This window comes from Sinohyriopsis cumingii, chromosome 4 (assembly GCF_028554795.1).
Source record: "Sinohyriopsis cumingii isolate HCF-2022 chromosome 4, ASM2855479v2, whole genome shotgun sequence".
Lineage (NCBI taxonomy): Eukaryota > Metazoa > Mollusca > Bivalvia > Unionida > Unionidae > Sinohyriopsis > Sinohyriopsis cumingii.
Genome location: NC_142964.1, coordinates 89,384,369 through 89,398,872, shown reverse-complemented (window position 1 = coordinate 89,398,872; position 14,504 = coordinate 89,384,369). Strand labels below are relative to the sequence as shown.

The following is a 14,504-nucleotide window of genomic DNA, read 5'->3' as shown; positions in this document are numbered from 1 at the left end:
TGGAAGATAGCGGACGACGACCTTATATGCCATAAAGAGAGAGTACGTATTTTTTTAAAATTATTCAGTCGCATTGTGGGAGTGACGGTATTACATAACATTTCACCTGGAAGTGTTAAGCTTCTAAACGTATTGGTATGACGTATGATCCGCCATAAACCTAGGATATTTAACAAAATTAGAAGAAAGCCAATAGGAAACCCATTTCTAGGATTAATATTCGTTTTATTTTCTGCTTTGGAATTTTAATACTAACAAATTAGTATTATTAACTTAAATGTAAAACCAGATAGGTGGGTATGTTTCCAAATACCAGTATCGTATATATAACGTACGTGTCCCTCACACAACGCGTATTTTGTTCATTCATGTTTCCAAATACCAGTATCGTATGTATAACGTACGCGTCCCCTCACACAACGCGTATTTGGTTCATTCATGAATATTTCATCTGACCATTTACTTTTCTCTAGACCTACCGCAATTTGAGACTGAGAGAAGAGCTGAAAAGGTATTCTACAGAGGCATCGTTGATTGTTATGTAAGTATCAACACTCTGCCGTTAGAAAGTTTTCAATTTACGTTATGTATTGTATTAGGTAAAGAATATGTATTGTTCATTTCACTATCTTTTAATAGTATACTAAATTGTCGTCAAATACTTTGTATATAGTCAAATAAACAAATCAAAGGACTAAATAAATAACTGATATTCCTAAGATAATATTACGTTGTTGTGAAAGTTTGCTCTGTGTTTTAAACATCTTTGGTGAAACATTTTCAGTCCAATTTGAGTTTTATTGTCAAATGTTTTTATTAAGTCACTCCCAACCCCAAGAAAGGTGCAGTGTCCTGCTGGACTGTATATGGGATGGCTGGAAATGCTTACACGCGGAATGCCCCCAACACTCCTGCTTCGTGGAAACCAACAAAGTGTTTTGACTTACTACTCTTGACGATGTATGCATCCTATTTGTGTTGGAAATACCAATACCATTTTGATAAAACAGTTGCCAAGGAAATATAAAAACAAAGATTGTGAAATTTCGCTGAATTAATCATGATAAATTCAGACTTCGAAACGGAGCTGAGATCCATAAACTGTATTTAATGTTAATTTCTATAACTTTATAATCGTACATTTTCTTACTCGACCTAGCATGACGTCATACTTTAGGTGTCAGCCTCAAAGATCACATACACAATCGATGAATTCAATAACATATGCTTGGACAATCCTATTTTGTACTGCAAATGTAAAAACGTGATTATTCTTTGTATGCATTAGATCGTTACATAACTTAGCCAAGACATAATCGTAGCTTTATTTCCTTGTAAATTAAAATGGACACAAGTCATGCGAGTAAGTAATTAATTTATTATCCCATTGTGTAATTACCTTAATTAAGTCTATAAACTGTATGTATATAACAAGAATATTTCTGATATTAATTAAAGGGGCTTTAATTATTATTGCGACTCTATTGTCTTAAAATAAGTAATAGAAAAGAATGAAAAGCAACAAGCTTTGCAAAATTCAACAATAATTTATTTCTCTAGAATACAAAGTAAAAATTTTAAAACGGTACTTACGGCATCGTAAACTAAACCTCAAATAATCCTAGCATTACAGACACAAGTCATAAAGATTAAAGTTCTGAATAAAGTTTAGTAGAAATCTAAATTAAATACAACACTGAAGGTGTTGATGTGCCTGTGGTGGCCTCTGTAGTAGTTAAGTGCAAATAGTCATTTATTGGATCACAATAATACTATCCAAGAATGAAACGTTATTTGAAATTTTACTACGACTGCAAGTCCCTATTCCAAGATTGTTATATCTGAGCACTTTGCATTTCCAGAGAAGAGTCTCTTGAATTATTAAACTGAATTATTAAATTCCAGCCCAATTGAATTACTGCACACAGCAATAATACAGCTGATTATGCTAAGATCTTATCTTATAGCACGAATAATTAATTTCTAGGACCTCAGGTCACAATTAGAATTTTTTGTTTTAAGAAACTAATACCTAATGGAAAGTTTCCTCCAGGAAGATTTATAATGTTTACAACAAAATCTCAGTTATCATTGTAAGTCTATTACTAAAATTATAATCTAAAATGTAAACAACAGGTAGACCCGGCATTGACTGAGATAAACACGTTGCTTACAAAACTAATATCAAAGATTCAGGTATATATACGCAAACATTCGTATGTATGTCTCTATCTCTTACCTCCGAATGCAGGTATATTTCAGCCATCAACCTATTGGCCTATCCTTTATGGATCCAATCATTCAGTCATTAGTAAATAAAGACCCTCTCCCTCCTCTCTCTCTCTCTCTCTCTCTCTCTCTCTCTCTCCGTTAAGAACATATAATTGAAAGCCGTTTTGCCATGTTATGCTCTCAATCAAGCAATATCAATGAGTTCTTAAACAATGAATGAAATATTGGAAATTATAATGTGCCCTCTACGGTATTATTAACACTGCAGAAGGACGGGCATGCACAAGATTAAATAGCTATGAGGCCCCAAACAGTAAGGTCGACGGTCGAGGTGTATACAGTATAAAATAATAAGGTGAAAGGTATAGCAATTTAATAAATTATATCACGGTACTCAACAATTACAGGACAATTTGTCAACGCAAATTACACTGGACAACAAATTTTTACAAAAGTCATGTTACTGAAATAAAATTAGTCAATTCTTATCAATTTTTATGTGCTGAACACGAATATGACAGTCAAATTGCAAAATTGGCTCTAGTTTTTTTTGTAATCTGCAAGAAATTAATGTTTACATAACGAAATGCATTCCAATAGTAAAAGGTCAACTGTAATAGCCTACCTATAAAAAATCAAGTCATTGACTACATCTTAGATTTCTTCGCCTGTCTCTTGTACAGCTGTTCGGGAGCATCTCTGAGGAGTGTCCAGCAGTAGTCAGCCAGCATTGTAGTGGACCATTTTCCCTGGTATCTTTGTTCCATTGTTGCGATATCTTGATGAAAACGTTCGCCGTGTTCATCACTAACAATACCACAGTTGCTAGGAAAGAAATCCAAATGGGAATGAAGGAAGTGAATCTTTAGAGACATATTGCAGCCAAGTTTCTTGTACTTCATCAACATGTCTTCTACTAGTTCCTTATAGTTTTCTGCCCTAACATTTCCGAGGAAGTTTGTAGAAACTAGGCGAAAAGCATTCCATGCTTGTTTCGCGTCACCTTCCAGCAAGTTGTTGAACCGGTCATCTTTGAAAAGCTCTCGAATCTGAGGACCCACAAAAACTCCCTCTTTAATCTTTGCTTCGCTGAGTCGAGGGAATTTTTCATGCAGGTATCGGAATGCTGGCAAAGTCCGGTCAATGGCTTTCACGAAGTTCTTCATCAAACCTAGTTTGATGTGAAGGGGTGGTAGCAAGATTTTCTGAGCCTCAACCAGAGCTGGGTGTTGGATATTCTTCTCTCCAATGGCTACATTCTGCCTGTGAGTCCATTCCTTCCTCATGTAGTGCATTTCCCTTGCTCGGCTATCCCACTCGCATAAGAAACACATGTATTTTGTATATCCTTGCTGCAGTCCCATTAAAAGGGCAACTACCTTCAAATCACCACAGAGGTGCCAGCTGTACTTGTTATACTCAATGGAATTCAGTAGCTGCCTTAAGTTATCGTATGTCTCTTTCATGTGGACAGCATACGCTACTGGAATAGACGGAAGAATGTTTCCATTGTGCAAAAGCACAGCCTTGAGACTCAGTTTCGAAGAGTCCACAAATAGTCTCCATTCTTGTGGGTCATGAGTGATTTTTAAAGCATTCATGAGGCCCTCAATATCGGAACAGAATATCAGATTACTTTCCTTTCTGAAGAAAGGCTCCAATTGCTGGTGGCGCTTTCGATATGCAGTAATTGTGACATCTTCTTCTAGAAGATTCCATTGTTGGAGTCTTGATCCTAGCAATTCTGCCTTGTTCTTTGATAAGTCCAAATCACGAATCAGGTCATTTAGTTCTTCCTGTGTTATTCTGTGTGGGGTTGATGATGCACCACAGTGAAAATCTGGATCACTGCATGCTGATGGACCAGGAGAAGAACAGGTCAACTCACCTTTGTCTTCGTCAGATGAATCAAGAGAATATTCTGCTGGAGGTTCTGGAATAGGAAGTCCCTCACCATGTGGAACTGGTCTCAATGCAGACGGAATGTTTGGGTAGACTATTCTCGACTTCTTTCGCTTCGTTATTCCGCCGGAAAGAGGAGGAACCAAGCAGAAGTAACAGTCATTTAGGTGGTTGCTTGGCTCTCTCCACACCATTGGGACTGCAAACGGCATTGATGACCTTTTGCAATTCAACCACTGTGAAAGCTGTGTTGTACATGTAGCACAGCATATATGCGGAGCCCAAGGCTTGTCTTGGTCACCAACCTTGCATCCGAAGTAAAGATGATATGCCTTCTTCACTTGAGAATTGATACTTTTCTTCTGGTTGGCAAATGTCACTTCCCCACAAATATAGCAAAAATTGTCCGCGGTATTAACACACTTTCGAGGCATTACTGTTCTTTATTGTACGTAAATGGATACAATAATAAGTTTTATGTAACAGTAGCTTGAACTGTCTCGCACAACGTCTAAAATATTTTAAATGCTGAACCTATCTGATTGGGCTTTATATAGTACACTGCTTACGTCAGCTTCAGCAGCCGCCTGGCATTAGTATAATAGGCCTACACATGTATAGTACACTGCTGACGTCAACTTACTTCAGCAGCCGCATGGCATTAGTATTGCATTGCATCAGAAAATGATGCAATCAACTGTGGATGATGTGAGCATGATGGATTATGCAATGTTACATCATTATTCCGGATGTTGCTGCAGTCCTACTGGAGAAATTTACACAGTGAAACATAGAAAATGAGGTATATGAATATCTTCAAAACGAGAGCCAATACAAATTTTTCACGGTTATATTCGTGTTCGGCACACCAAAATACTACAGATTAGGGCCTTTTCAAGTCAGTAATGATTTCACTGTTGACCAGTGTTATTTCAATGACTACAAAGGCCTATTCGAATTGCCAGTTATTTCATCAAGTAAAATTAAAGGTGAGAATGTTTCCTTCCCGTGTCCCTTCTATGTTACTCTTGTATCCCGATTCGGTACTTCCGGTACCCTTGTTTCCTTTCTCCGGACATGCGCCTTCGAACTACTGCCTATTCTCCTGGCCCTGAGCCTTCTCACCACCCCGGCAAAGTTCTCTTTGAGTTAACCGCGACCATGGCTGTAACGCAATGGCTAAGTCACTGACAAGGTAGTTACTTTGTTTCAGAATCGGTCTAAAGTCGTAGTATTAAATTACACGTATTGATATTACCCAAAGTACTTTGATTTGCGAAGTCTATCAGAAGACGTTTGTAAACACGAGGCATGAATTGTTAGGAACTTTTCTCCCACAATCTGACAGAAATATATCTTCTTCAGCCACCATGAAATTTATCCGAGCATGTAGTTTTTGTTTACATGTGATTTAAAAGCGATCAAAGGTACATTTTCGGTCATACTATGATGATGTACTTTACTGTGTTGATTGTCTGGCCTGCTTAAATCAAATGTTAGGCCAAAATTCTTGAAAATATTTCGAAATTGTATTGACACGTTCGTTTCATCGTTAAGACGCTTAAACTGAAACAATGAAGAGCTGAGGAGTTTTGGAACTGATCCATTTTCAAGTTCTCAACATTTAGTAATTACCAACATACTCCTAAATATACACATAAATAGGGATTAATAGACTTTTAATATCATTAGTGGTATTATGTATATCTATTTCCAGAATAATTCTGTGGATTCCCATTTGTCGTGTGAAGTCATATGAATGTTGTTGTTGCTATGGGGTTTAACGCCATTTTTCAGCACACGACAGGCTATCATATGAATGTAGTTTGTTGATCGAAAATATATAGTGTATGTTTTCACATGGGGTCTATTGCGAACTACAGTCGCAATATACGATATATATAAGGAGAAAATTAAGCATTCAGTTTCATTCCGATTTCTGGAGTCATCCACACTTTTTGTGTTCCTGATTAAGTCTGCAGACCTATTTTATGTTGTACTTAGATATTTTTCGAGAGGATAAACATTTGTTTAGACTGTGCAGTGGTGATAGAAAATGTTTATTATTTGGACAATTTTTTTAATATCTGGAACTGTTACAAATTATTTTAAAAACTTCTGGACAACGCCATCTGAACAACATCACGGTTCTTGGAGGACTAATACATTTCCAGAATTTAAATTATATGGGACTTTTCATTCGTTTAGGACTTTCAAAGACTTTTATAAGGATAAATTTGGATTCACTTCATTATACTGTAAGTTCCTCTCACATTTTTCATTTATCATTTTAATGATTAAATTGTTTTTTAAGATGGTTTTGCTTCTTTTCTATTACTAAAATTTGTAACCATAGGGTCGTATCAGTGGTGTACTCAGTATGCAAACAACGCTTAAATTCCAAATGAACCGAAATTTTCATTTCTAGGTAAATTTTACGTACATAAAAATTATATATACGGTCTGCAATTTTTTGCATGTGAACAGAGTATATACCTGAATGCCAGTTGCATTTATGGTCTGACCTTCGTAATAATGGCTAAAGGACATAAATCCACATGCTGCGCCAAAAATTGACGTCACCGTAACATATACGTTATAAAAATGAAGCAAAAATTAACTTTGGAAAGAAACGTGAACTTTTGCGTTTTTAAAAAAAAAAAATAAAAAAAAAACATTCTTTATTCTTCTTAACGAAACATGTATGAGGGGTAAGGAAAGATCACATATAATTTATTCACAAGCAAATATAATGTTTCGTTAATGACATATTACGGCTGGATGGGTTGGACTTGTATATCATAAATAGTGCAGGGATTTAAAAGCGAATACTTGGAACCAAAGTTCTAAGAAAATAGTAAGCGGTTTCTTTAGGATCCTATAAAGGATTTTGGTGTAAATTTAAGTTAATTAACATGGCTAAATTATAAATACTGTATATTTGTGAAATTACTAAATTTTACTAAAATATACTATCTTCTGTCATTTTCCGAGGGATTGGCTTGACCGCCTGAATTACGCTGATGTGTTGTTAAACGTCATATATCTAAACTTAGGTTGTGTGCAGTGTAATGGCTTGTTTCAGTCATATGAGGTATATTTTTGTCATTTTGTACACACACAATCACAAACACATACACGCACAATATCAAAATATGGTAATTAATTAAAACTTGAAGGTAAACCGATTTTATGTTTCAAATAACTATGTACTGACTATATTTAAAACAAACATTAGAAATGATTCCCTTACAATTATATATAAAGTAAGACACTGATATTCAGACACTGGAAACACTTGTAAATGCTGTCACCGACTCAGGCCGAAGCGTAATAAATTGCCTTTCCTGCAGATATTTCAGCATACAGCATTTTCTACCACAACACTTGAAGTAAAAATAAGCTTTAGCACACCACATCATATGCAGTGAAAAGAAGACCTAGCCACCATATCATGTGCAGTGAAACTAAGCGTTAGCCCACCACATCATTTGCAGTGAAAATAAAAGCTAGCCACCATATCGTATGCAGTGAAACTAAGCGTTAGCCCACCACATCATTTGCAGTGAAAACAAGAGCTAGGCACCATATCATACGCAGTGAAACTAAACGTTAGCCCACCACATCATTTGCAATGAAAATAAGAGCTAGCCACCATGTCATATGCAGTGAAACTAAGCGTTAGCCCACCACATCATTTGCAGTGAAAATAAGAGCTAGCCACCATATCATATGCAGTGAAACTAAGCGTTAGCCCACCACATCATTTGCCTTGAAAATAAGCGCTAGCCTTAGATGAAGCTTATTAACTCACATTGTTTGCTCTGAAGGGACGCTATAGATATATAAAGATATGGCAAATATGCACAATTCAAAAGATTCCAAAAAAAATGTATCGAATAGTTATAATTGTAGTTACTTAGTTTATAACGTCATTTTCAGCACATTATAGGCTACATCGTACTCGGGAAATGGGAGCCAGTTGTCGTCTCAAAGGTCACGCCGAGGCATCCATAGCGGGCTGGAAATGGCACTCAGATTTTCAATTATCTAACTTTCTAGTGCTGGTTGGATATATTTATGCGTGCATTGCAATAGCTTAAACAAGGCTGTTAGTAGCTATTACCTTTTCACGGGTCTCACAACCTTAACTTCACCGTTATTTGACTCTGGGTAACAAATGACCACTTTTTCTGGCAATAGGTCTTCATAATCTCTTGGTCATTGTTATTGCTGTGAATGAAGTGGAAATATGTCCTGAACAATTATTAGAAAAGAGAGCAAATGTCGCATTAGATATATTGATATTTCCGTGTTACTATCCTTGCCTTATTCACTGTTAACCTCGCCGATTCTAATGCTCTCAGACGCTCCATCTTGTACGGCATCCACATATTCCACACGTTTGGATTAATATAGCAAATCTGTTGAAGATGCTTATGGACAAAATTAGACGTTCCATGTATTAGATATAGTGAATCTCTTTGAAGCACTTATTTTCCTTAATTAAACGGCTTTTGTCCATTATTAGTCACAGGTGAATAGCAATGCAGTGATAATTCGTGCCTTCATCAGTTTCGAAAATTTCTCTTAAAGCCTAATAATTCGCTAAGGGCAGTTTTTGAAGCAATACAATAGTTATCATATTCTGCAAAGGACACAACTCTCACCTGGCTCTCTTTCAAAGGACACAACTCTCACCTGGATCTCCTCCTCCGCTTTACATTAACTGTTATTGTTTGCACCTCTGGTGTCAAGTATTTAATCTGATTCATCCTTTATGATATCTTTCTCTACAGCATCTTCAAGCTAATCCCCAAAAACTTTACACTCCTCTCAATCATTCGCACCAGGGCCCTGTTTTGGCGGTATCTAGCGGTCACGCTGTATCCCAACGAGCAAGAAGTGTGACTAATGTTGTGCCCCTCTACGGTTAGTATTAATTGGCCCGCTCTGCAGCTTTCTGATCTTTAAGCTTTTGGGGCCTCTTACCGAGAATATATACATGAGAGTGAGAGCTATTATTTTATCGATATATTCTACGATTTATATAAATAATTTTGAAGATGGAAATCTAATTTCAATGGATATAATGACAACAATGCTATTGATTACAAAGTCGTCAGCGTGGAAACTGAATGCAGCGTTCACAGACTCACTGGTAAACAAATATCTTCTTTCGTTTAAATCAAACGAGAAATGGTAAGTACACATTGATTATATGCATCACTAAAAGGTAATTACACATTGATCATATGCATCACTAAAAGGTAATTACAAATTGATCATATGCATCACTGAAAGGTTATTACACATTGATCATATGCATGACTAAAAGGTAATTACACATTGATCATATGCATGACTAAAAGATAATTACACATTGATCATATGCATCACTGAAAGGTTATTACACATTGATCATATGCATCACTAAAAGGTAATTACACATTCATCATATGCATCACTGAAAGGTTATTACACATTGATCATATGCATCACTAAAAGGTAATTGCACATTGATCATATGCATCACTAAAAGGTAATTACACATTGATCATATGCATCACTAAACATATTAGCTCATATTAACAATCTAATATGTTTTAAAAACTAAACTTATGATAATTTTAGACAGGTTTTGTCCAAAATATGATCAATCCCTCTCATGCTGTTCATTGTAAACTGGACCAATCCCTCTCATATTGTTTATTGTAAACAGGACCAATTCCTCTCATACTGTTCATTGCAAACAGGACCATACCCTCTTATACTGTAAATTGTAAACAGGACCAATCCATCCCACATTGTTCATTGTAAATTAGACCAATCATTAACATACCGTTTATTATAAACAGGACGATCCCTCCCATACCTTTCATTGTAAACTGGACCACTCCCTCTCATACTGATCACTGTAAACAGGACCAATCACTCTCATATCTTTCATTGTAAACTGGACCACTCCCTCTCATACTGTTCACTGTAAAAAGGACCAATCCCTCTCATATTGTTTATTGTAAACAGGATCTTTTCCTCTCATAATGTTCATTGTAAACAGGACCAGTCCCTCTCATACTGTCAATTATAAACAGGACCAATCCCTTTCATATTGTTCATTGCAAACAGGACCAATTCCTCTCATATTGTGCGTTGTAAACAGGACCAATCCCTCTCATGCTGCTCATTGCAAACAGGACCAATTCCTCTTATATTATGCGTTGTAAACAGGACCAATCCCTCTCATGCTGTTCATTGTAAACTGGGCCAATCCCTCTCATATTGTTTATTGTAAACAGGACCAAGTCCTCTCATACTGTTTATTGTAAACAGGACCAATTCCTCTCATATTGTGCGTTGTAAACAGGACCAATCCCTCTCATGCTGTTCATTGTAACCTGGACCAATCCCTCTCATACTGTTTATTGTAAAACTATAGCTAGAGGAGTTGGTTCGCATCGGAAGCTGAAAGTCACTTCGATTACAGCGAACAGTTGAAACCTGTTTTTTTTTTTTTTAAGCTCAAGAATGCGCAATCCGTAACCATTCATGTGCTTATATTGCACCAAAAGACAACTCACTAAGGCATTGCACTCAAAGAGCATTCCTCACTAAGGCATTGCACTCAAAGAGCATTCCTCACTAAGGCATTGCACTCAAAGAGCATTCAGTTGCAACGTCAATAAATCCCTAAAGACGATTATGATAATCCTCAGGAAGATATTAGAAGAAATTCCGAAAATAGTGACGTATATATTTAGCAGTTTTATCTTTTAATTTCTTCTATTATTAGATTTTTAATAATTTTAGTTATATTATTTTGCAGTGGCTCCTTTTACAATTGTCGTAATCAAAGAAATTTTATTTCCTTATCAAACAACATGTTATCTATCCGTTAATCTACGCAGGCAACGTAGTTCATCTCTAAGGTTTAATTGTCGTAAAAAGAAAAGACAAGCTTTCCTTCCTGGAAACAGTAACTGATTTCTAAAACAACTGTATAAGCTATTTCGCAAAGGAATTATCGTCCATGAAACTCAATTGCATGTATTATTCATGCCAATAAATAAATGGGACTTGACATATATATATTTATCACATGAATCTTAAATTAAATGTCTTTTTTCTGAATTCATTAAAATTTTAAGATTTCATTTTATCCATATTTTTCAGATAAAGCTTTGTTCAAAGGTTTGGCCTTCGTCCTGCTTTTTTAAGGTCCGGTATCAACGAACCAGACACGTACTTTTGCACTCATGGGGACCGTGCATATTCATAGAGCATCCATGAGTTGCAGCTACATTAACAAAAAAATGATGAAATGAACTGTCGTGGTACAAATTTTCTGTAGTTCTCTTTCTGTTAGTGCGAAATACTTTGTACTCTGTTGTATCCATCTGTAAGACAACATAAATGTAGTAAGGTTCATTGTGTCATCTAAATGTTATTATAAAGAATTGGCAGTCTAGAATCTTCATTTCATTTACATCTAGTAGTTTCGATCTTCGCTAAACTAAACTATAGAAAATACTTGTATCGCTTATTTTTAATGATGTAGCAAAACTATTTATAACATTGTCTTGTTCTGTTTCATATCTATTCCACTGTTTTTCAAAATGAAAAGCAAGTTTATGACGACAAGAATTTTATCTGGAAAGTAATAGTTGTACAGTTGAATGATAATAAAAAACGCAGTTTGGAATTTACATGTAAATTTTTATTTTTAATTCATACGCAATGAAAAATCTGAGCTGTGTCTTTGTTACCACGAAATGTGCATAAACGATTGGCCTTAATCGAGATAATTACGAGATGTGCATAAACGATCGGCCTTAATCGAGATAATTACGAGATGTGCATAAACGATCGGCCTTAATCGAGATAATTACGAGATGTGCATAAACGATCGGCCTTAATCGAGATAATTACGAGATGTGCATAAAAGATGAGCCTCAAACGAGATGATTACGCGATGGGATAATACATTATTAAATTACTTGCATGACAAGTAAATGCATATCTTACAACCCAAAAATAGTTGAAGTACATTAATGTCTTGACTAAATTATGTACTGTCGTATACAAAATATAAAACACCTTCAGCAAGGTTTGTGAAGTATCTACATTTATAGCATTAACTGGGTTTTCTCTGCTACATGGGCATTCAAAGTAGTGAATTGAGGCTGTTTACGGACCATTGGAAAGTACATTACAGATCACCTTGAGTACCTTTACGGACAAGCCTTTACAGCACACCCTGGGCACGTTTACGGACGATATTTTTCAGACCCCTCCCCCCCCCCCCTCGGCACGTTTATGGACAATGGGAGTTTAACATTGGGAATATTGGGACTGTATACGGACAAGGGAAAATTAGGTTTAGTAGGAATGGAACAGGTAGATACATGTACATATATAACACATCAATCAATCACAACTGAACTATAAAATCGACGACAAAAATTTTAGGCAAGAGAAAACATTTTTGGAGGCAAACCTAAAATATAAAATACATTTAAAAATGTTTAGGCAAGAGAATAAATATCTTTTCGAGACAGTGGAGTGGCCCTGAAAAGGGCCTTTGGTGTTCGTTAACACCATTCCACTAACAAAAAGGGCATCGCATAGGTCTTTTTCTCTTCATCAAACTTCTTCTGACTTCTGGACCGTAGATGAGGACTTTCTTCAGATAGCCTTGTCTCTTCACATAGATTCTTATTTTACAAACGCTCGTATCGGTGATCAGGATGAATGTCCTTGATGATCTGAAATACATGGGTAAGTCCGTTCAGAACAGCATCGACTTTACGAGGGTAGAAGATTCAACGTTAGTCCACATCTTGTGACGAGAACAGGTGAAGGGAATGTAGTGAACTATTGTTATTTATCGTGGAAGATCGGATCGAAACGGATTGAGTTTGTTCACCAATTCCAATACGCGTTACAAAATTTAGGTCATAGTACGGAGTCTGTCTTCCAATCCGAAGAGAACTGCCTGTGACGTCACATTCCCTATATAGATGCGCTAGCGTCTGTGTGCAGTGAATCCGTGCAACAGAGTTTTCAAACACGACGGAAACGAAGAAGACGATGAATTGGGGATGCATCGGCCGTGGAGACGAGAAGCGATGGCATTGCAAGAATTTTTCCGGTACCAGCACCTTCGCCACCTTCTCCTTCTTTACCACACGTCGAGGATTTTAAATAGAGACAGAAACAAGAATTGGAGAACATTTTAAGCAGCAGAGAGAAGCAGAATACGCTTTTCTCCTTAAACAGCAACATACAGAAGAAGAAGCAAGAAGAGGCAAACGACAGGAAGAAGAAGAAGCAGCAGAGAAGAAACAAGGTCTAGGAAGGAGGACAGCGAAAACCAGACAGTGACGGTACTCTTAGACATTTTGTCAGAGTTAAGGAGTCTGAAAAAATTGTATCAGTCTTCTTTAATACGACCCCAGAGAAAAAGACGAACAGCCCAACCATGTTACTACACCTGAGATCACAGCCCTAGCCCTAGTGATTTCTACCAAATTATCATCGAGAGGAGTAAGTCCAAAAGTAGACCATGGCCGTGGCAAAGGCTTAAGGCAGGTAAAGCTGATTGCTTCCCGTTCCTGAGTTTGTTTCTCAATAGAACACACGCCCAACGGTCATTTTCAGGGCCACTCACCTCTCTGGAAAAGAAAAAGCATTATTTTGCCAAAATCAATTAGTACTCAAAATGCCGTTTTTGCCAATGATGTACGTGTGTGAGTCAGTGTGTGATTGTAGGTCCATATTCTAAAACATCAAAACCAAGAGACACTTAAGTTTTCTGTCTGGTCTATTGTGGTACAAATTTTATAATCTAATTCACAACACAAGACTTTAAAAACTGCATGGACTTATTCTGTGTCTTTGTTCACCTTCTCTGTTTTTTTTAAAAATATCTTCACTTTTACAGGTTTTTCCTCCTCTTCATCCTCACTTTCTCATCATCTTTTTTTCTTCTCTTTTTACCTTTCTGTACGTGTCTGGATTCTTCTTTCTGGGAGTGTACCTATTCTTCCTGTTCTAAACCCCTCTTCCTTTTCCTCCTGTTGTTTTTAGGGCAGACTGAAGACCAATGTCCTTTCTCTTGACAATGATAAAAGGTATCTTGACTTCTGTCTTGCTTTTTTGACGGTCTGGACACTCTGTAGCCCAATGCCCTTTCTTATTACAGATATAGCAAGTATCTTGACTTTTATCTCCAATTGAGAGGGAATAGTCCGTCGGCCTGTCTGAAGAAAACTTCCGTTTGACACATCGCAAAACTCTAATCAGAAGTTCGATCTGTGTGGGCTCTTCCATCTTTATGGTCGGTTTGAGAGTAAAATGAATACTGGGAT

The 14,504-nt window shown here is 36.6% G+C and overlaps 1 protein-coding gene across 1 annotated transcript in view; it reads left to right on the top strand.

Moving 5' to 3' along the window:
- Positions 1-11,836, top strand: part of LOC149801636 (solute carrier family 12 member 2-like) — a 12,543-nt gene extending 707 nt beyond the window's left edge. The window contains exons 2-4 of the mRNA XM_089955908.1: positions 1-42; positions 474-541; positions 11,308-11,836. The exon at positions 1-42 is cut by the window's left edge and continues 70 nt beyond it. Coding sequence (XP_089812034.1) covers positions 1-42; positions 474-541; positions 11,308-11,311 — 114 coding nt within the window. The 3' untranslated portion in view covers positions 11,312-11,836. The remainder of the gene's footprint in view (positions 43-473; positions 542-11,307) is intronic.
- The last annotated feature ends 2,668 nt before the right edge of the window (positions 11,837-14,504 follow it).